Source organism: Mya arenaria, chromosome 11, assembly GCF_026914265.1.
Source record: "Mya arenaria isolate MELC-2E11 chromosome 11, ASM2691426v1".
Classification (NCBI taxonomy): domain Eukaryota; kingdom Metazoa; phylum Mollusca; class Bivalvia; order Myida; family Myidae; genus Mya; species Mya arenaria.
Genome location: NC_069132.1, coordinates 51,368,485 through 51,390,895, shown reverse-complemented (window position 1 = coordinate 51,390,895; position 22,411 = coordinate 51,368,485). Strand labels below are relative to the sequence as shown.

The 22,411-nt window shown below is 36.5% G+C and overlaps 2 protein-coding genes across 2 annotated transcripts; one reads left to right on the top strand and one right to left on the bottom strand.

Moving 5' to 3' along the window:
* Positions 1–195: 195 nt before the first annotated feature.
* Positions 196–5,992, bottom strand: LOC128208047 (ADP-ribosylation factor-like protein 2). Its single transcript, XM_052911357.1, has 5 exons — positions 5,853–5,992; positions 4,645–4,755; positions 4,129–4,291; positions 3,208–3,288; positions 196–2,210 (listed from the first exon to the last, which is right to left on the bottom strand). Exons 1-5 carry the CDS (start codon positions 5,915–5,917, stop codon positions 2,076–2,078), a joined length of 555 nt encoding a protein of 184 aa, XP_052767317.1. The 5' UTR covers positions 5,918–5,992; the 3' UTR covers positions 196–2,075.
* A 4,030-nt stretch (positions 5,993–10,022) lies between these two features.
* Positions 10,023–18,494, top strand: LOC128210011 (serine-rich adhesin for platelets-like). The gene is made up of 3 exons (XM_052914308.1): positions 10,023–10,071; positions 11,428–11,722; positions 12,580–18,494. Exons 2-3 carry the CDS (start codon positions 11,448–11,450, stop codon positions 18,218–18,220), a joined length of 5,916 nt encoding a protein of 1,971 aa, XP_052770268.1. The 5' UTR covers positions 10,023–10,071; positions 11,428–11,447; the 3' UTR covers positions 18,221–18,494.
* The last annotated feature ends 3,917 nt before the right edge of the window (positions 18,495–22,411 follow it).

The window sequence follows — 22,411 nt, the reverse complement described above, 5'->3', positions numbered from 1 at the left end:
TTTCAGTTGAACAAGGGCCTTTAATCAACAATTATTAAAGCCAGAAATATTGGCCTTGCTTTTCACAAGCTCATGTCTCTGGCAACATCTGTACCAAGTTTCTTTTATAATATAAAAAAAAAATTAACAGTTTTTGTGTTAAGGCCATTGTTGAAGTTTTGCACATAACAACATAAACATAAAAGTTTTTTTTTTCATATTTATTATCATATGCTGGTAACATTACGTTCAAAATTAATATTTGAATATAAGATAATAATATTCAACTTTATTGCTGAATAGGTAACAAGCAAAAATCCTTAAGATGAGATGTACGAGCCATTAGATTGATAAATATGATCTAGGAATATACAGTGTGATATTTCATTTAATTCAAGCAAAACAAAGCTAAAAACACCGTAATATTTTTACGGCACAATAATAATTCAAAAAAAGGTTGTCAACAATTCCCAAGTTACAATAAATAATAAAATTGAATTCAAGGATTTTTAAAATGTGCTGTAATATGCTGATTATTAGAGCATTCGTTAGACGCTGCTTGTATGACACTGCAACATGCAACACTCTTTAGATCATAAAGAGTAAAAATGTCAGGGCAATATCTTTTACTATGACCCCACCCTCTGTCGCACTGTTGCCCTCTGACGTCATGAAATTGACATTATGCTACAAATATGCTGCCATGTTGGATTTTATGTGAAAACTATGATTAAAACTAGAACTGTAAGCCATAGGCTAACGAATACCCCCCACCCCTCCATGTCTAGGTTGTTTGCCCTGGAGTTAGGCCGGACAAAGCTAATTTTGCCTACAAGGGGAGATAACTCCAGTCAGGGTCATGTGACCTGTACCAAATTCACAGAGGCGAAAGTTTACAACATGGCCATTAATTTCTGAAAGTTTGATAAAGATTTGTTGAATAATAACAAAGATGAATCCCGGACAGGGCTTATTTTGCCTACTTTAACACATCAAGGGGAGATAACTCCAGTCAGGGTCATGTGACCTGTACCAAATTCACAGAGGCGAAAGTTTACAACATGGCCATTAATTTCTGAAAGTTTGATAAAGATTTGTTGAATAATAACAAAGATGAATCCCGGACAGGGCTTATTTTGCCTACTTTAACACATCAAGGGGAGATAACTCTGGTCAGGGTCATGTGACCCGTACCAATTTCACAGAGGCGCAAGTTTACATCATGGCCATTAATATCTGAAAGTTTGAAAAAGATTTGTTCAATAACGACAAAGATGAATCCCGGACAAAAAAAAAAACGGACGGACAGACGGACAGACAGACAGACAGACGGACAACCCGATTCCAGTATACCCCCCCCAAACTTTGTTTTGGGGGGTATAAAAATGGTATTGCAACCTTAAAAGACACACTTTCTTATACATCACTTATATACAACAGACGAAATTGGCAATACGCTACGAATTTTACTTTAATCTGTCTCATCTTATTGCTTTGTTTACCACCTGACAATTGTTGCAATGTAAAGATTTTTTTCTCTTGATTTACATGTGAATTTTCATCAAATTTTATAATTTTTGTTCAGTATAATAACAAAGATATTGGCTACCTTGAGGGTGACAGTGCAAATTGTCAACCTTTGGAAAATACTGTCAACCAAGGTTCACATCTTTTGACAGTATTTACGGCAGTTCGACAGTATACACTGGTATTCCGGTACTCCCACCTCCCAGCTCTCCGCTACCTATATCACAGATAAGCACTTCATGTGCATTCAGTGTTTTTCTCAACCTATAATGTGGCCAAAGTAAGGTTGTGTTCACATTTAAAAATTAACAATGTTATTTTACATAAGTAGAAGCTAAATTCACAATTATGAGATTTATATTTAACATCAGTTTCCTCCGCCATTTTGTTGATGGAATGTAGTAAATCCCTTTATTTGCAAGCATAAACGTGACAGTAAGAAATGTTTCCGGTACATGTCCCTTTTTTCACAGTTGAAGGCCCTTGCTCCATACACAAAAAGGTGAGAAAAAACACATGCATTGAATTAAAAGTAACTCTAAATAATAAGTTAAATCCAGTATTGAACATCAGTCCATGGTGAATATTCGCGATGCTATATCGTCTATAATCCAGTCAATTCCTTCAAGAAGGTTCTCCCCAGTAACGGCGCTACATCCTTGAATAAGCCAATGATGAGTAGTGATTTCATCCAAGTCCAACCCCTGAAAACACAATAATTATGTAATAGCAGATAAGGTACTGTATTAGCAATCTTTTTTAAGATTTTTTTAGTTTTTTTTTATATACTATCGAGTACCTACATATCAATCTGATTACATTTATTTTAGTAATAGAAGTTAGTTTTCAAAGTGGCATTCTGAATTCAATGACTTTATCATTGTTTATTGTTTACTTGCATATTTTAGATACTAGTATACCAATAAAATTCTTGTGCTTAAAGGATGATACATTGTATCATTAACATGATTGATTTTGCAGTATAAGAAGCATTAAAGAGACTAGACACCTGATGATACAGTTGAAGTATCATTGAAATCGGTCCATAAATAACCCAGATATGGAATAGGGTCAACCTTACAGGGTCCCCAGGCTATAACATGAAACCAAGCAAAGCATGGATGGCAGCCCTTTCCAGCACTCTGATGAACCAGGGGCATGTCACAAAAATAAGTGATTGAACTGAAGATTATGTGCACCAAGTTCCATGCAAGTATCTTAAAACAATTTGGATAATAAGTCATCATCCATGTTTCTCTCCTACATCACAAACCACAATTTACTACCAACAACAGGACAATGTCACTCTCCCCATCTTAAATAGCTTCTTAACTTTTTCTTCATGGCACTCAATATAGATTGTTGTAAAAAAAAGTTTTGTTTTTTTAATATTAATGCATTATTATGTTAAACTAATTAAAACCAAAAAAGCATATAATTTGTGTACAGATTAAAATAATGAAAATATTCAAGGTCTAATAGATGTGTTTTTTTTGGTTAGTAAAATATGACCACAAATTCTCCAGTACAAAAGGGTCTAAATAGTGTTCCTATCCTTTTATCGGTAGACAGATCATATGCTTTTTTATCACCACAGTCAAAGGAGTTAAACACAATAAAGCACTAAAATGTTGTTGTTTTTTGGCACCAACCTATATGGTGGGCCTTTAAATTCAAATGGCTTATTTGTAATGGGTTTACCTGTCTTATCTCCTGTGGTGGAACAGCCCCCGGTAAGTCTTGCTTGTTGGCAAACACCAGTAATGTGGCACCAGCAAGCCTCTGTGATACAAAATAATTGGAAAAATAATAAGCCAGTGAAATTTTGATAACAAAAGACAAAAAATGAATGCGCATATTCTATCTTAAACCTGTTACTTGGTTGCCATATTAATGTTCAAACAAAATTGCCAAAACAAAAACAAGCCTCTATTTTTTAAAGTCCATCAAGGGACATAACTCTGATAATGAGCAAGAGCATTAGGACATAATTTGCAAAAGTGCAGCTGACTATGAGAAAATATGTGAGTTAATTTTCATGCAAGTGTTTGTCATGGATTCTTACAGTTGATAATTGTAAATCATGAAAAAAGAGGGGTCTATTTGGGTAGGAAGGATTCATGCTCTGAGCTTCGCTTAATCCTGTCATAAGGGACATAAGCTCGAGAAATTAGAGCCTGCTTTGTCAAGGGTGTTTGGTTCACTCACATTTTCTTTATAGGACAAACAACATTACTTTTTTTGTTGTCATGGAATGAGCCAATTTTAGATCAAATGTCTGGAAACGACAAATATACGACTACTAACAAAAGAGCAAATCACAGTTTTTATATTTAAATTCGGAAATGGATGTTTCATGATAAAAAGGTGTTATTAACGGAATAAGAAAATTGAAATTTTTGGAAGTTTTCCAAACAACTGAAATCTGTTTTATAGCAGATAAATTATTGAGTTATCTGATATGACTGAATTGAAGGAATTGATGCAAAAATCAGCTGATTCTCAGACAAAAAAATTAAAAGAAGTCAAAACTGTCAATCTGTGAGAGTGCAGCTTTAACAAAAAGTTATACCCCAGTATTTTTCTCTTTGTATAAAATATTAAACTGCAAGTATCACTGACCTCTTCTTGTAGGAGGTTATGTAGTTCCTGTTTACAGTCTGAAAGGCGCATACGGTCTGCACTGTCCACCACCCATATAAGGCCATCTGTACTCTCAAAATAGTTACGCCAGTAGGAACGTAGGGACTTCTGGCCACCAACGTCCCAGATATTTAACTTGTACCTGAAAACAAATTTCATATTTTAAAATGTTAAATATTCGGCCACATGGATCTATGTCTAGATAATAAATATCTGTCATTCATTTAGCAGGTGTCTCTTTATCACTATATGATATGACTGACATTGTATTATCAAAGCCCTAAATGTCTTATAATAGCTTGCTGAAATTGTTGTGCAAAACTTAAAGATGGTCATATGTAAGAAAAGGCTGAAGAAAGTGATTTGAGTCTCATTATGTTTCACAATGCATTTTTGAACATGCAAATTGTAATAATATTCTTCAAAAATTTTGAACTCTTAAGACTACTTTTTATGCCCTTTTTAGTATTTCAACAAGAACAGAAATAAACAAACCCTCTGTGTTCCAAAGTTTTGATGTTGAATCCAAGAGTCGGAGAAATTGTATCTATATCCTCGCCGTTGAACTTCTTCAAAATAGTTGTCTTTCCGGCATTGTCCAGTCCTCTGACAACAGTTAAGGAATTTTAAATCCCTTTGGTAAGGCTATCTTTTAATAAATCAAGACCTCAGCTGTGCCAGCCTTTAATAAATCTGCTTGCAACTCCCAGAATCTCTGACCTGTATGAGTCAGTACAACTACTGAGCCCCATGTGGAGTTGAAGTCAGGTGATGTACCCACTGATCACAGATATCTAACATACTCTCTGACCTATTTATGTCATGACATTTAAATAAGAAGGTATATATTGAAATTCTTCAGGTGCACAGTTGGCTGGTATAGTGAATTGTTGGTAACATGACAAGATTGACGAACAGACAGCTATTACAGGGTAGCATGTGGTGTCTCGAATAGTCAAAGCTGTAGAATGTAAAACTGATGCTCATTGAAACCCACATATCTGTAAACTTTATGCAGCTTACAGCATTTTATTGAACTGTAGTTTGAATTGGGAAAGAAACAGTTGCCCAGTTAGCTAAGTTGGCAGAGCAACATGCTAGTGTTCAGGCAGTCATGGGTTCAAGTCCTAGTTGGCAAGAGTCCTACATCAGGCACACTTTTCCTCCAATGTATTGGCTTAAAATGCTAATTTGGGAGTTAAGTGTGTGGTTGGAAGAACAAGCAGCCTAAGGTTACCTGGTTAATTAAGAAGGTAGAGCCCCACCTTGATGTTCAGATAGGGTTTTATCTCCCTACCGGGCCCATTCTTTCTCTCAGAGTCTACTTTTATGGTGTTAGGAGAGAAATGCAGGAGCGCCAATATCAGCCTTAAAGTTGGTTAAAAGTAGCTGCCCAGTGAGCCCAGTAAGTTGAGACCAAAGCCACTGTTCAGGTAGTTGCAGGTTTGAGCCCGTCACCAAGCACCACTTTAATATCTCTCAGTTGTGTTACGTAAATTACTGTAACTGCTCGGATGATTTCCCATATTCGATAATTTCAAAACATTTAAGGTTATATCAAGCAATATTGAAACATCATAAATAATCAACAGGGAGTATGGTGAACAGTTTATCCGAATTTGTACTTATCCGATATAATATTACACATCACAGTTACATAGCTAAAACAGGCACCATTCTGGAGGAATCAAGACAAAGGATACAGCATCAACAATCGTACTTCCTTTTCCTTCTGTTTCATTTTCTTTAAAATTGTTAAAAGACCCATGTTTGATAAATAATCATAAATAATTATTACTCATGCACTGTTTGCGTTACGGCTGCTGTCTATATATGATTGCCGGTCACCTGTCTCCGGTTATTGCAGGTCTCGTGGTGTGATGTCCTTGTCAAATGTAAATCCAACGTACTTACGTATTTTACTGGGTGACATTTAATAAATATGTTCTTGACGTCTGAGATCTATATTTCTAAATAATTATGTATAAACCGATACCAATTCACCGAATTGTACGAATAAGGGGTCCTTTCTACGCCACAAAGATCGACTGTACGTACACACAAAATGTGGTATTCAATTTCCATTAATGAACGTTTGTCCCAACCGGGTGGTTACATAACGTTCAGTCATTGGTTATTACCTTCACATACAGCAAATGACCTAGAATAGGCCCGATCCTTGTACCTTAAAAGGGTCTCGCTTGTTGTGACACCAAATATGTTTTTTCGGTCATGCATCGAAACAGTTGAAAATGCAGAAAAATACACTTTAAGTATGAAAACACTTATTGTAGTCAGAAGCGACCGTATGCCGGTACAGTAAAAAAAAAAGAAAACTGTAAACCATACCCTATCGGCCACAATGACTCATAATTAGCTGACGTATATTTTGATCTTTATTAGATACGTGATAATGATTTCCACGCTATATTTCGTAATAAAAATCCCATTGTATAACAAATCATATGATTGAACGTTAACCTAAAACTAAGAAAGCCGCAGCGGGGGGGGGGGGGGGTGGGGGTACGGAGGCATTTGGAGGCTAAGGTAGGGGCGACTAAAGTAAGAAGACATGCCAACGAAATTTAAAACTTTAAAGTAGGATGGCCTCTTTTTCTCATGCATTATATTGAATTGCTCACTTAAATTTAAATATCTCTCTCTCTCTCTCTCTCTCTCTCTCTCTCTCTCTCTCATTGCAACACTTTTTCAAGTAATGCCTTTTAAGCTTGCTACTATATTCTTTTTTGATAAATTGGGATGGTATATTTACATCCCAACGAATCTTCATCAATGATAGCGACACACACGAGATCGATTCACTCGGCAAACGAAATACAAATCGAACAGCCAGGTGAACATGTATAAAGCATTTAAAAAAATCTTACCTAGTTGAAATTATTGAATTATAAGAATGGACTTCATGGATTTACCATGTTATCTGGAACAATAGCCGCAACCATACTCAATGGATATCCAATTCGACTACCTAACATCACCGAAAGCGGTAAAAAATATTTCTTCTACGAAGTTATGGATTAAACGCGCATCAATTCGGTTTTCCTTTTCCTTTATTAGATATGAATTATATAAAAGATAAATTTAAATGATAAACAATCTACACAATGGTGATAAAACGTTCCTTTGCTTTTCTTCTTACGCTTTCACATGAAAGGATGAGGTATCATAATATCCATCGATTACAACCATAAAGTATTATTAAAATAACAGTCACCATAACAAAGTAACCACAAACGAAACCAAATTATTTCGCGCCCGGAGTAGTCAAGAAAGAAAACCTTTGTCGGTAAAAACGTTAAAAATAAAGAACTTTAAAAATTCTTCTAATTAAAACCATAAATACTCGGTGTATACAACCATAGTACTATTAGAAGTCCATGATGATACGTGCAACACGCTATGCAAAGTGATGGTGTTGGTTTTATATAATGCCTCTGGTCCAGGTTCAGAGTGAGGAAACAACAAACAGTTTTTGTTCATCGCCTTTATTTCATTCACTTAGAGATACTGACGTATTTTTTTTAATGTATATAGCTACGACCCCCTGATAAAAAGAGCAAACACTGGACTAGGGGTTACTCCAATCGCAACAACTCGGCCATCTCCGGCAAGCTTCGAGATAGACAATTCTTTTCGATGATGTACGAGGTGTCCCGATTGTGGCTACTCCTTTATTAACTCAACAACAACAACTAAGGGATACATGCCTGTGTCTGGAAAGTCTGCTAGTTATTATTATCCTGCATGTATGCATATTAGAATGTGGAAATATCGGGCGCGAGCCGAAAGAAAAATCACAGTACAGATAAGCATAGTAACTCTCTCCATTTATGTACACGAGCAGACATGTAGGGGAAAATAACAATTGTCAACGCACTCTCTAGTATTGAATAAGTTACAATATCTTAAAAGTGAGGCAACCCGGGCATCGACAGCAGAGTGGTTATTTCATATATTGGATGAAATGTCCTGTTCTCGCAACACTTTCTTGGCATGAACTGACCGTGAATCTTGCCCATCCTTAAAAAAAATCTGACAAGTTATAATGATATTAAAGATGCATGTTATATCAAATTTCTAAATTATATTATAAATTAGATTATACTAGGAACATGCCATTTCCAATAGTCAGAGCTGTGGAATACCCTAGATGTCATTTATCGCAGGTCTCGCGGCATTTTTATACAAAAATACTCCTTTGGCGAATATCCCATCAAAAGGTGCGTGTAAAATTCTTCCTATGGCTTCATTTTCATGTCACACATGGGGATGTGACAGGTTCAAGCCATAATGCAGCCATTATAGCGCGTGGGCAGACCTTTATAAACAAGACAACAACAACATAGATTCGTATATTATAGAAATCACGGACCTATAAACTACTAGTATAGGTTAGTATTACTGAAATGTTCATAACTAGAATTTTATCAAAACAATAGATCTTATAGGTCTTAAGAGACAAAATGGACTCAGAAAAAAAAGAGAAATACGATGTTTCAAACAATTATTTCATTACTAATATACTCTTAAATCAACCACATCGCATAAAAGGATAAACTACATAAATACATAAAAGATATGGGTGATATCAAGTTCACCACGATACACAATGTTACTATGCTCAGCTCGAGAATAGGCATATTAGGCTCTCTCTGAATTCATTTTTACTCCAGGCAAGGTCAACAGACAAACGCCAGACCTCCACTTGTCTTTGATGCGTTGTTTAATGCATGTACTATTATTTTAAGTACATATACTGAACTCTAATATTGACTTCAATATTAATAAGGTGTAACATGCAATTTTTGCGTCCCTGGCCCTTGTATTTTGAGATGTTGCGGCACTAATATTGAAGTGACATTCTGTCCATGACACGTGGCTATACATAAGCGTTTATGACCATACAATTAAAGTAGCACTGTACTTGAAGTATCTTAGCAACAATCATGTTCATGAACAGATCAGAACAGAGAGTTTATTAGACTTATACATTTGTACATCGTCACAAGTTCTGTGATGCCATCGCTGGCACCAGTCACAGTCAACAATCTGCTGATGTTGCCGTACTTCATTCAAACACATACTACAAGGATACATGATAATAACTTAGCATATAACAAACAATGATATTACGGAATACTTTAAATTGAATGAGTTTTTAATGAATATTAATATTGTTTTACCACATTTATATATTGCCCTCCCTTTTTACTAATTTTCTTTTGTGATTTTGTATCTTTTTAATATTAAAAAGTGTGTTTTCACTTTTACAGTCATTAGCAATATAATTCAGTAGTTGTAATCATTTTTTAAACATCATTAACATCCTTTGAAAAGCCAATTATCAAAGGTGTCTTCGGCGTATACTTTAACACTCTTTAAATTAGTAACACATTAACTGCTCCAAATTATCCGTAAATTAGGTGTGAACAACAGCATACCAATCAGCATTCCATAGGCATGCTTCCTTTAAAAGTAGGCCGAAAAAGACTAGGCCGATTTGGACCAGGCCGAAAAAGTAATTGGGCCGAGTTGACCCGATACCGTGGACACACTTGTGATTTGCAGCGTTATATAACAATATTTGAGACAACCGTTGCAGCTTTAATTGTTCTATTTAAATATATGGCAGATAATTATATAATTCATCAAAGTTCTAAACAATCGGGCCAATATGTTTATTTTCGTTGTCCAAATGGAGATTTTTAAAAACAAAGAGAGAATACCGGATACCGGAGTCCGTCGATTAATTAATCATGGAATTTCATTGGATACTATACGATGTATTTTGATTGGATACCTCTACAAGATGGAGCAAATATGATTGGTCCGTTGAAAAATAAGGTCAATGTTGCTTACTTAAAATCTAGAAGCGAATTAACCAAAACACGAAAAAGCGAGGCAAGTAAAACCGACCATAACAACAAAATATACAAAAGATGTCCCTTAATTCATTTTTTCCATGAAGTGTTTCTTACTATACAGCTCTTGAATGTGAAATGCCTTCTGTAAATGTGTTTTGAAAGTTCAGAATCATAGAAAATTGTGTCGTACTCACCATCGCTCGTAGTCGGTAGTTTTTTCATGCATGGCCATAATATTTCAATAGAAAATTCCTTATAATGAATTAAATGCATTTTCACATCCATCATTTTTTATTAAGTTTTAGAGATCTATGTATTTTATGTGTGTATGTTCCCATGACATGTGTGTTGAATTGTACAAAAATGTATATAATTTTTGAACATGATGAGCTCTAAATTGTCGCCACTATGGTGTGTCTAGTGTATGTTAGTGTTTCTGTGGGCCTGATTTTTTTAAATGACTTGGCTCAAATACATGTACCATGTGAAGCCAGCGGTGCTGTACGTGTACAAGACCCATGTTTGTAGGTCAAAGGTCACTCAAAAGGGTCATTTGTCAGAATTCTTTGTATTAACAAGTGTAAGAGCAGTTTGTTGGCCATGCGTTGGGGAATTTGAAAATGATTTAGCACAAAATTTTGTTCATTTTGAGAAGACAGTGTGTTATGTGCATGACTGTAGGTCAAAGGTTGCACTGAGTGTGAACCTATGAATCTTGTGTAAAATTCATTGCAATTTGGCTTATGCCCAAACAAAGTTTTTTTTAAAGTAATGCACCAGTCAATTGTAACCACGGCCCCCACAGGTCCGGGAATAGCCGGGACTTTGACTTTCGGTCCAGCCAACCCCGGGTAAAATCTGATGGTTAAACCCCGGCCAAATGCACCCGCACCCCAGAGACTCTATATAAGGCCCAATCTCCGCTTAATTTGGTGCTATGACAAAACCGCCGCGGTCACCCGGCTCTGTGGGGCCACCTGGAAAGTAAAAACATGGCCCTTTTCCCCGGTATATCCCCGGACCTGGGAGGGCTTTGGTTACAATTGACTGGTGCATAAAAACGCACAAATGGTAAACCATTAAAACCATTTAATAGAAGATAGTGTCATGTGTAAGACACATCATGTCTGTTGGTCAAAGTTTGAATAAAGGTCACAATCTTTTTCTTTCTGGCTTGTCCAAGCTGTTACTTGGCCATGTATTAAGGGATATTAAATCAACTGAAGCACAATGCCCATTACTCTTGCTTTAGATAAATGCCTCTTGTAGATCTGTAAAATCACCCCACTTATAATATTCATGTTTTCTATGGCACTCTTGTGTATGCATGGATCATCATCAATATATGTTGTTGTCAAAAGTCACTTATCATTAACCCTTTGTTGTATTTCAGAATCTAACTACTGCAACAAAATGCTTGGGCAGTATTTGCTGGATCAGTTGAACATTTTGCAAGAAAGGGGAATATTCTGCGATTTGGACCTAATGGCCAGAGACAGAACAAAAGTGTCATCAGTTCATTATCTTGTTTTCATTGCTTTTAATAAGCAACACTTCAAGTTGGCGCTACTTTCCGCCACAAGTGACTTATTTTCAAAGAAGGTTATGATGTTTTCCTGTCTTGATGTCGCTGAAGTGCAGGCTCTGGTGGATTTCTTGTACGGCAGAAAATTTGAGACAGAAGCTAGGTAAGAAAATATATAAATTGCTCAAAATTTATGTTCAACTAACATCACTTAACCTGATCACGTTGTTTTTGTGTAAACTTTCTTGGAGAGGTTTGTTATCTAAAAGAAGCTGGAAATTACCAGTTATCCCCAGAATTCTAAATTGACAGAAAGATAAAAATTTGACAGTGTCTGCCCTTCTATTGGCAAATGTAAACTAGTTATCTACAAATATGGTTATCATGTTAGTTATAGTAAAAATTGTAGGCAAATTGTCTTGGACAAATAATACAATAGACTGGAGGTGAAGTCCCAACCATGGAGTTATGGCTTGAATTGACAATGACTTAAACAGTTGAAAGTGACTGCTCCACTGTTCACCAACCATCACCAAACTTGGTAGCAATTATTTTTTGGTCAACTTACCTCGGCCAAGTTCATTAACTTTCCATAAGAGTACCAAGTCAGTAACATAATTATGAATGTGGTTTTAAACACTTAAAATTGAAATCTGTCCAAAAAGCAGGATGGGGTATTTTGCGATAGTTGGCACTCTTGTTTATAATTGCTTAATATATTTGTTTTAATATATTTGTTTAAAACCACATCATCCGGGGGATGGGTCAAAATTCCGAGGGAATTTTTCCTCCGCCAGGGGATATGGCATGTATGCACAATGTGTGCATGCTTATGAGGCCTTGGTTGAAATAATCAAATGCTCTTTATAAAAATGGCTATTAGGATATAATTAAACATAATTAGTATTAAGTACCAAGTACTAAGTACTGATAAAAGACTACATAGTTAGTATATATAGCAGTTTACAAGAAGATTTATCTATAATCAAAAGATATTATTGTTTCTTAATTTTCTTTCAGGTACAACTTAATTTGTTCAGTCCTTAAGAAGCTGAGCTTATTAGAACTCATAGACAAGGCAAATTTCAAAAACCCCTGTGATCCTGTCAGTCACATAGCAGTTAAGATAGAGCCTAATGATGATTCCAATAACTTAACTGATGTGCAACAGACTGAGGACCCTCATTTATCTCAGGATGATAATATACCACCAGTTATTTCTAAGGATGAAATAACCGTGGAAGAAGACAAACCAAACTTGGATTTATTTCAGGAAAATTGTCACCTTGAAGGGTGTGATGAAGTTGATCTGACTTCGAACATTGACTTACAAAGAAAAACAATTAATTCTGGTCTTGAACAGAATGATGTAACAGATAAAGACATTGGGAACCTTGCAACAGAAGAAGTTGTGCATGCAGCAATAGAAATGAGTCAAAGTTGTAACACTGACTTTGGAGACAATCTGTGTGCTCATGTGAATACTTTGAAAGAAGTGACAGACAATGAAACAAGTAATACAAACACAACTGATGAAGTTGCAAACAGCAAATGTGAAAATACAGGTACTGCAGGGATAATAAAAACTGAACTTCAAATTAAAGAGGAGCTCTCAGAGTTGGAAATGCTAGACAATGAAACAAGTAATGCAGACACAACTGATAAAGCTGTAGACATTAACAGTGAAAACAATTTTTCTGCAGTGTTATTAAATACTGAAGTGCATATTAAAGATGAGCTTTCAGATGTTGAATCAGAAAATGTATGCAAAGAAACTGATCTGAATAGAGATGGTAAAACTCCAAACAGCATTAATGAGATATCAGACACTGGTGGTAATCTGCCTCTTATTGAACGTGTTAAACAGGAGGGGCTTGATAAAGAAAAACAAGTGTTTGCAGAATCATATGCAAATGAAACGAATCATGATGATAGTACCATTGACTTTAACCAACCAATGGACAATATGCCTCAAGGAAATGCCAGTGATGATCAACACCTGACAATAACCCAAGATATGGATGGGTTTTTGGTACAGAAAAATGAACAGTGTTCAAGTCTCCCTGAGGTTTTTCTTGAGCATGTAAAAAATGAGAACAGTGAAATCACAGAAAATGAAACCCAAGATATGAACTGTGAAACAGTTTCATGTGAGAAGAACGATGAAACAAATGAAAACAATTATGAAGAACACCATGCAAAACTCAATGAGACAGGAGTGAAGAAGAAAGACAATGGATGTGGTGAATTAGAAGTAGATCTACTAACATCATTAAAAGATTTGCAAGAATCAGTTGAGGTGATTCTACAAGGAGCGGCAGTGGGTACTGAACAAAATACAAAGCAGAGCGGAAAAAACAGTTCTGATGAAAAACTTGGTGAAACATCTGATCAGAACCAGATTTTTCAAAATCTTTCAGAATTGAAAGAGGAACTTAGTGTGGAAGACAATGAAACTGAAAACATATCTGATGTGAAAGATATTGCGAAAACAGATATGAACGAATGTGGAAAACAGCCTGAACAACATCTTGCCAAAACACTCTTAAGTCCATGTATTACAAAAACTAAAAAGAATGCTCAAAGTCCTTTAGGTAGTTCAAGTCTTGCACATGGTGATGATGAAACTGCTGAAGTGCCAGGTCCTGTTGTTGAAATTATAGGTTTGGAATGTGAAGACAGAGAAACTGATGATCTCAAGGAAAATGTGAATGATAGTACATCAGAGTTAGAGAAACGTAGACAACATCTTGAACAAGTGGAAGATATGAATGATAATACAACAAAAGTATTAGACGAATGTACACAACATCTTGAACAAGTGGAATATGTGAATGATAATACAACACAAGTATTGGACGAATGTAGACAGCATCTTGGACAAACAGAAGATGTGAATGATATTACAACACCAGTATTAGAGAAATGTAGAAACCTTCTTGAACAAAATGTGTCTGAGGCAGCATTAAAACCCTCTACTAGAAGAACTAAAAAGAATGCATTGACAGACTATCCCAGAAAAAGATCATCACCTAGAATTCTTAAACCAGGGCTTAAAAATTACAAAACAGAAAGTTCTTCTCTCAGTGATAAAGAAGTTGAAGTTCAGAATGTTCAAGATAGGTTTAAAGTAGTGATCACTGACGCATACAGTAAAAAGACTAGAAGCAAAACACCCAATCTTGCATCCAGGCTTCCAGTTGGCAGTAAAAGAAGCCCAGTTTCATACTTTAATCGTCTTTCATGTTACCCAACAGACACGAAGGAAGATGAATGTGTGAAAAACGCAACCTTTTGTACAAACACAGTCATAAATGAGGATATTCCTAGATCAGAAAGCTTAATAAAAATTAAGTCAATGCCAAAAACTCCTCAACTGAATGTAACTTTTTTGGAGGATATTCCATGTACTGAAACGCAAGAAGAGAAACGTGTACAAAGAACCACTGAACTGTCAAAATCTGAAAGAGTTGGTGAAGCAATGTCAAGGATATCAGTTTTTGCTTTAGAAAAAACTGAAGCTGTTCTTGTTGGTGGCCTTGAGTCAATTACTAACGAGCCAATTCATTCTAGATGCTTTTCGCAGGATAAAAAATCAAAACCAGGACCAGTAAGAATATTAAGAAATAAGGCTGAAAAGATTCTGCATGAAAGGCATAACTCTGTGAGAGACAGTTGCACTGCAGCATATGGAACAAGTGTGGCACAAAAAGTAGCATCTGGAATGTCATCTGCAAATAAAAATGAAGACAATCCTTCTGATGATGAAGATGATGATGTACCGCTCAGTGATATGATACCACTCAGTGGTATGATTAAACGTCTGAGAAAATCTTATTCTGAGCCAAACATGAAATATTCCAAAGAAAAAGACGTGAACTGTTTGAATCCAAATTCGGAAGTTAGGAAATGTGTAGATGTAGAAAAACACAAGAGCAAACACTTAGGTGATATATCTATACAGGAGAGCAGTGAAGAACATCATTTTAACCGATTTGAAGGTGGTGCTAATAATGAACCCTCAGATATTGTGATGGAAGAACTTAGAACTTTATCACATATTGTGGAAGAGAGAAGAAAAGGTCGTTTAAAGCGGAAATCATCAAATATGGTGGAAGAAGGAAGAAAAGTTGGATTAAAACAAAAATCAAGCCACAGAGTTGAAGCCAGTAAAAGCAAAATTGTATTAGCACAAACAAAAGACAAAACTGTTAGACAATCTCGTATTTTGACAACCGGAAAACCAAAGGCTTCGTTGACAAGTACACAGACTTTAAAACCAGCTTGGCTGACTGGCATACAAACTTCATTATCAGCTTTGTTGACCAGTACACCAACTTCATTACCAGCTTCGTTGACCAGTACATCAACTTCATTATCGGCTTCGTTGACTGGTAAACCATTTTTATTACCGGCTTTGATGACTAGTACACCAACTCCATTAGTGTCTTCATTGTCTAAAACATGGACGTTGAAACCGGCTTGGTTGACTAATAAACCAACTTCATTACCGGCTTTTTCAACTAGAACACCAACATTATTACCACCTTCGTTGACTAGTACACCAACTTCATTACAAGCTTTGTTGCCTGGTACAGCAACTTCACTTCCAGCTCGGATGACTTGTACAACAACTTCACTTCCAGCTTTGATGACTAGTACACTAACTTCACTTCCAGCTTCGTTGACTGGTACACCAACTTCATTACAAGCTTTGTTGCCTTGTACACCATCTTCACTACCATCTTCATTGGCTGGTACACCAACTTCATTGACTGGTACTCCAACTTCATTGCCATCTTCATTGACTGAAACACCAACTTCATTTCCACCTTTATTGACTGGTGCACGTCAATCTTTGTCACAGGCTTTGTTGTTGAGTACACCAACTTCATTACCGGCTTCATTGGCAAGTACATTAACTACATTACCGACTTCATTGACAGGCACACCAACTACTTCATCGGCTTCATTGACCAGTACACCAGCTTCATTACCAGCCTCGCTGACAAGCACACCGACTATTTTACTGGCTTCATTGACCAGTACACCAACTTCATTATCAGCTTCATTGACTACTCTACCAACTTCAATACCAACCTCCTTGACTAGTACCCCAACTCCATTACCAACCTCCTTGACCTGTACACCAACTTCAATATCGGCTTCGTTGACTAGCACACCAACTTTATTACCAGCTTCACTGACTGGTACACTAACATCATTATCAGCTTCGTTGACTAATACTCCAGCTTCATTACCGACCTCCTTGACTAGTACACCAACTTCATTATTGGCTGCATTGACGAGTACACCAACTTCATTGACTAGTACACGAGTTTCACCTCATGTGATTCCACTCTCACTCTCACTCAGAGGTTATTCCACTCCTGATCATGCCAGGTTTAATGAAAGTCAGGGCTGTGTAAAAGAACTAACATCACCTCATGTGATTCCACTGTCACTCTCACTAAGAGGATTTTCAACTCCAGATCACGCCAGTTATGATGAAAGCCAGGGCCATGTAAAAGAAATATCAAGAAAACGAGCTAGACACATGACCTTGATGGGTTTCTTGAAGAAAAGCAGAGAAATTGACTCTCGGAAAGAGAGACTCAAAACAGACACTAGTACAGCATTGAAGTATCCAGCCATTTTAGATATGCTAAAGATTGGGGAAAATCAGGAGAGCCAAACAGCACAATTGACAAGAGTTGATACTGCTCTAGGAGTACCATCTAAACCATCGAGCCCAGTAAAAGTTTCTCAGTTAAGGTTTACACCAGTTCACTCAAGAACTAGAAGCTTAACAAGAACAATAACAGCATCAAGCCAAGCAGTGGAATTAACATCTGCACTGTCTTCAACAACGACAGCATCAAACCAAACACAACTGAAACTGGCAAAATCAATAAGTGTTTCTTCAAAAACATTAGCAATAAACCAAACGGGTATATCCAAACTTGTATTAACACCGTTACCTGGCAGAAATGTAATAACAACAACCTCTTCTAACCAAGCTGGAGTATCCAAACTGGTATTATCACCATTACAGGCAACAACAAGAAGCAAGGCAGTAGTATCCAAACTGGTATTAACACCTGCACAACGGAACAGCAAAATTGCATCCTCAACAGCACCATCATCAAGCCAAGAAGAAGTGTCCGAACTGGTTCTTACACCTTCACAGGTAACACAGATGCTTGGAACATCAGCTTCGAGTGAAGGGATCATCTCACCAGCTGTTCCGAGTACTGTTGAGTTTGGGAAGGGATCAAGTGCATCAAATTCACAAAGTGCAGGTATAATTTCACCGGTTGTTCTGAGTACTGTTCAGTGTGCGAGCGAATCGACTACATCCAATTCTTCAAGTGCCAGTGTCACCCCAACATCTTTTTCTACTGATGTTGAGATTACAAAGAAGCCCCCTGTTCTGGTTATTTGTCACCAACCAATGATGAAAGATGGGAAACTCAAACTCCCACATCCAGCGGACAAAAAAGAAACAAAAAAGTCCAAGAAAAGAAAACTGACCGAGTCAACAGCGTCTGAAGTTGCGAACAACAAAAGCGAGTTGCTTAATGATGGACATGGTTTGGGTTTTCGGAAAATTTTGCCAAAACCTAAATTTTGTTTGGTTGATTTTAATGCAAAGAACTAATTAAAATTTGAAAATGTTACTTCTTGCAAGAACCTGACACAAACACTTTGTAATACATGTACATGTGATGTAAATTTAAGTTTGTATAAATGCTTTTTGGAGTGGCCCCAGTTCAGTCACAGTTATGTTACATAATGCTTGAATCTGCTTCAAGTGAGAGAATCACCAGTTTAGTTGGACTAAGTCAGTGATGCTTCAGAAATGTTGTTAAATTTATTATGATTATGTTCTTGTGTTAACAATTTGTAACGCATTTATACTGGATAAAGTTGAACATGAACATACATGTGTTTTAAATATTTGGGAATTACTTACAGCTTTTTCATTGTGTAAGCACATATTCAGTACTCAACCTTTTTTTATAGAGAATTAAGCTATTTTTAGATCACCACAGCACGAAGTGCTCAAGGTGAGCTATTGTTATCGGTCTTTGACCGTCGTCCGTCCGTCGTCCCTCCATCAAAAATTGCTTAAAAAACATCTCCTCTGAAACTACCTTCCCAAATTCAATGAATCTTCACAGGAAGTTTCGTTGGGTGTCCCTCTACAAAAATAAAACAAGGGGTCATGATTGATTAACAATAACAAAATTGCCAACTTCCTGTTTTGCTTTAAAAAACATCTCCTCTGAAACTACCTGTCCAAATTCACTGAAACTTTACTGGAAGCTTCCTTGGGTGACCCTCTACAAAAATACAACAAGGGGTCACGATCGATCAACAACAACAGCAACAACAACAACAACAAATTGGCTGACTTCCTTTTTTTGCTTTAAAAACATCTCCTCTGAAACTACCAGTCCAAATACACTGTAACTTTACAGGAAGCTTCATTGGATGACCCTCTACAAAAAGACAACAATGGGTCACGATTGATCAACAACAACAACAATATGGCCAACTTCCTGTTTTGCTTTAAAAACATATTCTCTGAAACTACCAGGCCAAATTTACCGAAACTTTACATGAAGCTTTATTCCATGACCCTTTTCAAAAATACAAGGCATTGAGATTTAACAACAACAACAAATAAATGGCCGACTTACTGTTTTGCTTTAAAAAAATACAAATATAAAACAAGACATCGTCATCAGTCAGTAAAGATATGTTTAAATTGCAACATTTTTTTAATGCTTTATCACAGAGTTGTGACCCTTTGCTTAGGTGAGCATTTTAGGGCCATCATGGCCCTCTTGTTTTTACCATACCCCTTAAAATTAAACCAAATTTGCTGGTTGGTTAGACCGGTTTTGTTAATTTAAAATCAGATAAGACTTTTTCACAATTTATATCAATTCATTATGGCTCCTGATTGACTTGGTAACGAAGGTTAAAAGTTAAGGGCAGGTTTGGATATTTATTAATTACTTCTATATCCTTCATTCAATTGACTTAATACTTCAAACAGTTGTTCAGAACTATCACAGAATGAGGTAAGAACTCCATTATATCCCTTATGCAAGTTATGGACCCTGATTGACTTAGGAACTTTGGTTAAAGTTTTAGGGCAAGTTGGGATTTATAACTTCAATACCCTTCATTCAATTCATTTAATACTTCACACAGTTGTTCAGGGCCAGCACATAATGAGGTGAGATAACTCCATACTATATCCTTTCTACAAATTATTGTCCCTGATTGACTATGGAACTTAAGTTAAAGTTTTAGGGAAGGTTGGGATCGTTATTAACAACTTCTATACCCTTCATTCAATATTCTTAATACTTCACACAGTTGTTCAGGAGCATCACACAGTGAGGTTACATAACTGCATATTATCCTTAATACAAGTAATAACCCCTGATTGACATAGGTACTTCGGTTTAAGTTTAAGGGCAGCTTATAGTTTTAGGGCAAGTTGGGTTTTTTAATAAAAATACTTCTATATCCTTCATTTAATCGACTAAATACTTTGCACAATTAAAGAAGACCATCTTACAATAAGGTCACATACCTCCATTTTAACCCTAGATACCATTTATGGCCTTTGATTGATTTTTTTAATTTCTTCTTTTGACAGGCATAGTTTTAGCTCGACTATTCGAAGAATATGTGGGCTATACTTCTCGCCCCAGTTTCGGCGTCCGGTTAAACTTTTAGGGCAAGTTGGGTTTTTCACTAATAAGTCCAAAACCCTTCATTCAATTGATTTAATACTTCACACAGTTTTTTAGGGCCATCGCATGATGCCGTTAGATAACTCCATATTATTCTTTACACAGATTATTGCCCCTGATTGACTATGTAATGAATTCGTGCAAGACCTAGCTGTGTCCCTACCTCCTAGTTCAAGGTCACGTTCAGTGTTTATTCACAATGGAATTGCTGCATATAAGGACACATAGTATAGGTTGTCGTGTATTGGATGTAACTTTCTCTTGTAGGGACAGATTTTAAAATGACTTGCCACATGTGTTTGACATACTGAGACGACGTGTCGCTTGCAAGACCCGTTTCCCTATCTCTAAAGTCAAGGTCACACTTAGTGTTTATTCACAATGGAATGCTGCATATAAGGACATTGAGTATAGGTTGTCGTGTCCGGGCTGTAATTTTCTCTTGTATTGACAGATTTTTAAATAACTTGCCACATGTGTTTGACATACCAAGACGACGTGTCGCGTGCAAGACCCGTGTCCCTACCTCTAAGGTCAAAGTCACATTTAGTGTTTATTCACAATGGAATGCTGCATATATAAACATAGATGTCATAACCGGGCTATAATTTTGTCATATATATATATGACAGATTTACAACAAAAACTTGGCACATCTGTTTGGCATATAAAGATTGTGTGTCGTATGCAAGATCCACATGCATACATCAAAGGTCAGCGTTTGATCTTTAACTTTTCATGTACTGACCTTGTTCATAGATCAATGTCACATTCGGGGGCATTATTTCACATAATGTGATAGCTCTTATTTTTTTCCTTATTATTATGCATAAAAATGATATTAAACGATAGGTTATTGTTGTTGAGAAAAGCGCGTCAAATCGTATGCGAATGTTACGTCATTTCCGAAATCCAACATGGTACAAATGAAAATAAGAGGCCCAAAAGGGCCTATGCTCTACTGGCATGGCTTTTGTGGTCATATCAATCCAGAGCATGTATGTATGGGTAAAAGGCAACAGACATATAGTTTGTGTTTGGGTTACCTGAAAACGTAGCACGTTCAACATCTGAGCCCAGAAAGTATTGTAAGCAGATTAGTTGCATGAACTATTTTAATATGTGCCAAGTAAAAGTCATCTGACAAAAAAAAATGCTTTCAAAACTGTACTCATAGTAAAAGTTTCTGTAGTATTAAAAGTTAAAAAAAGTTGGTCAAAAGGTCAAAGTCAAGGGCATCCTAGGACAACATTGATCAATTTGAACAAACATTCACAATCAATTGTGCTGAGATGGATGCATGAACACACAAAAAGATTTTCAAACCTTTCCAGATTCATGTTTACCAAACCTGTGAACCCTGGGTGTGGCCAGTAATGCCACCAGGTGCATATATAAACATTCACAACCAATTTTGTTAAGATGAATGCGCAAACTACAGAACTTAAAGCTAAAAAATGGCCTTTGGGCTTTCAACAAGAACAAGGCAGAGTAATTCACAAAATCAACTGCAGAAGCAAAAAGCAAATTGTCCCTCAAAATCCTAGACTTGCAAATTGTCTCCCTTAACTCTAGACTTGAATTTACATGTACATGTAAACTTGGCTAAAATAGAATTCGCTCATGCAGACCTGGCTAAAAATAGAAAGCATTTCTTTAACACTTTCATGGCCCATAATCTAGGCATTCATGGGAGAATCTGGCTGGTTTTCGAAAGGAACCGAGCTCTAATGGATATCTAGATACTGTACAAGTTTCATCGAGATACAATCAAAACTGAAGACTGTATCGTGCTCACAACAGATTGTTTACACAATAGCATTTTTTTATACTATCAAGGGCCATAATCTAGGCATGCATGGGCGGATCTGGCTGGTTTTCGAAAGGAACCCAGCTTTAATGGATATCTAGATACTGTACAAGTTTCATCGAGATACAATTAAAACTGAAGACTATATCGTGTTCACAAGCAATTGTTTACAGACGCACGAACGCACGGATGCACATACTACGTACACATTACCATCGCATAAGCTCTTCTGGCCTTTGGCCAGTAGAGCTAACAAGTGTCCTTG

Coding starts and splice junctions, on each gene's coding strand:
- LOC128208047 (XM_052911357.1), bottom strand. CDS start 5,917: ATGGGTCTTTTAACAATTTTAAAGAAAATGAAACAGAAGGAAAAGGAA. Junction 4,756..5,852: donor GAAGTACGATTGTTGATGCT/GTATCCTTTGTC, acceptor AACTGTTGTCAG/AGGACTGGACAATGCCGGAA. Junction 3,289..4,128: donor ATAACCTCCTACAAGAAGAG/GTCAGTGATACT, acceptor TTTGTATCACAG/AGGCTTGCTGGTGCCACATT.
- LOC128210011 (XM_052914308.1), top strand. CDS start 11,448: ATGCTTGGGCAGTATTTGCTGGATCAGTTGAACATTTTGCAAGAAAGG. Junction 11,723..12,579: donor AAATTTGAGACAGAAGCTAG/GTAAGAAAATAT, acceptor ATTTTCTTTCAG/GTACAACTTAATTTGTTCAG.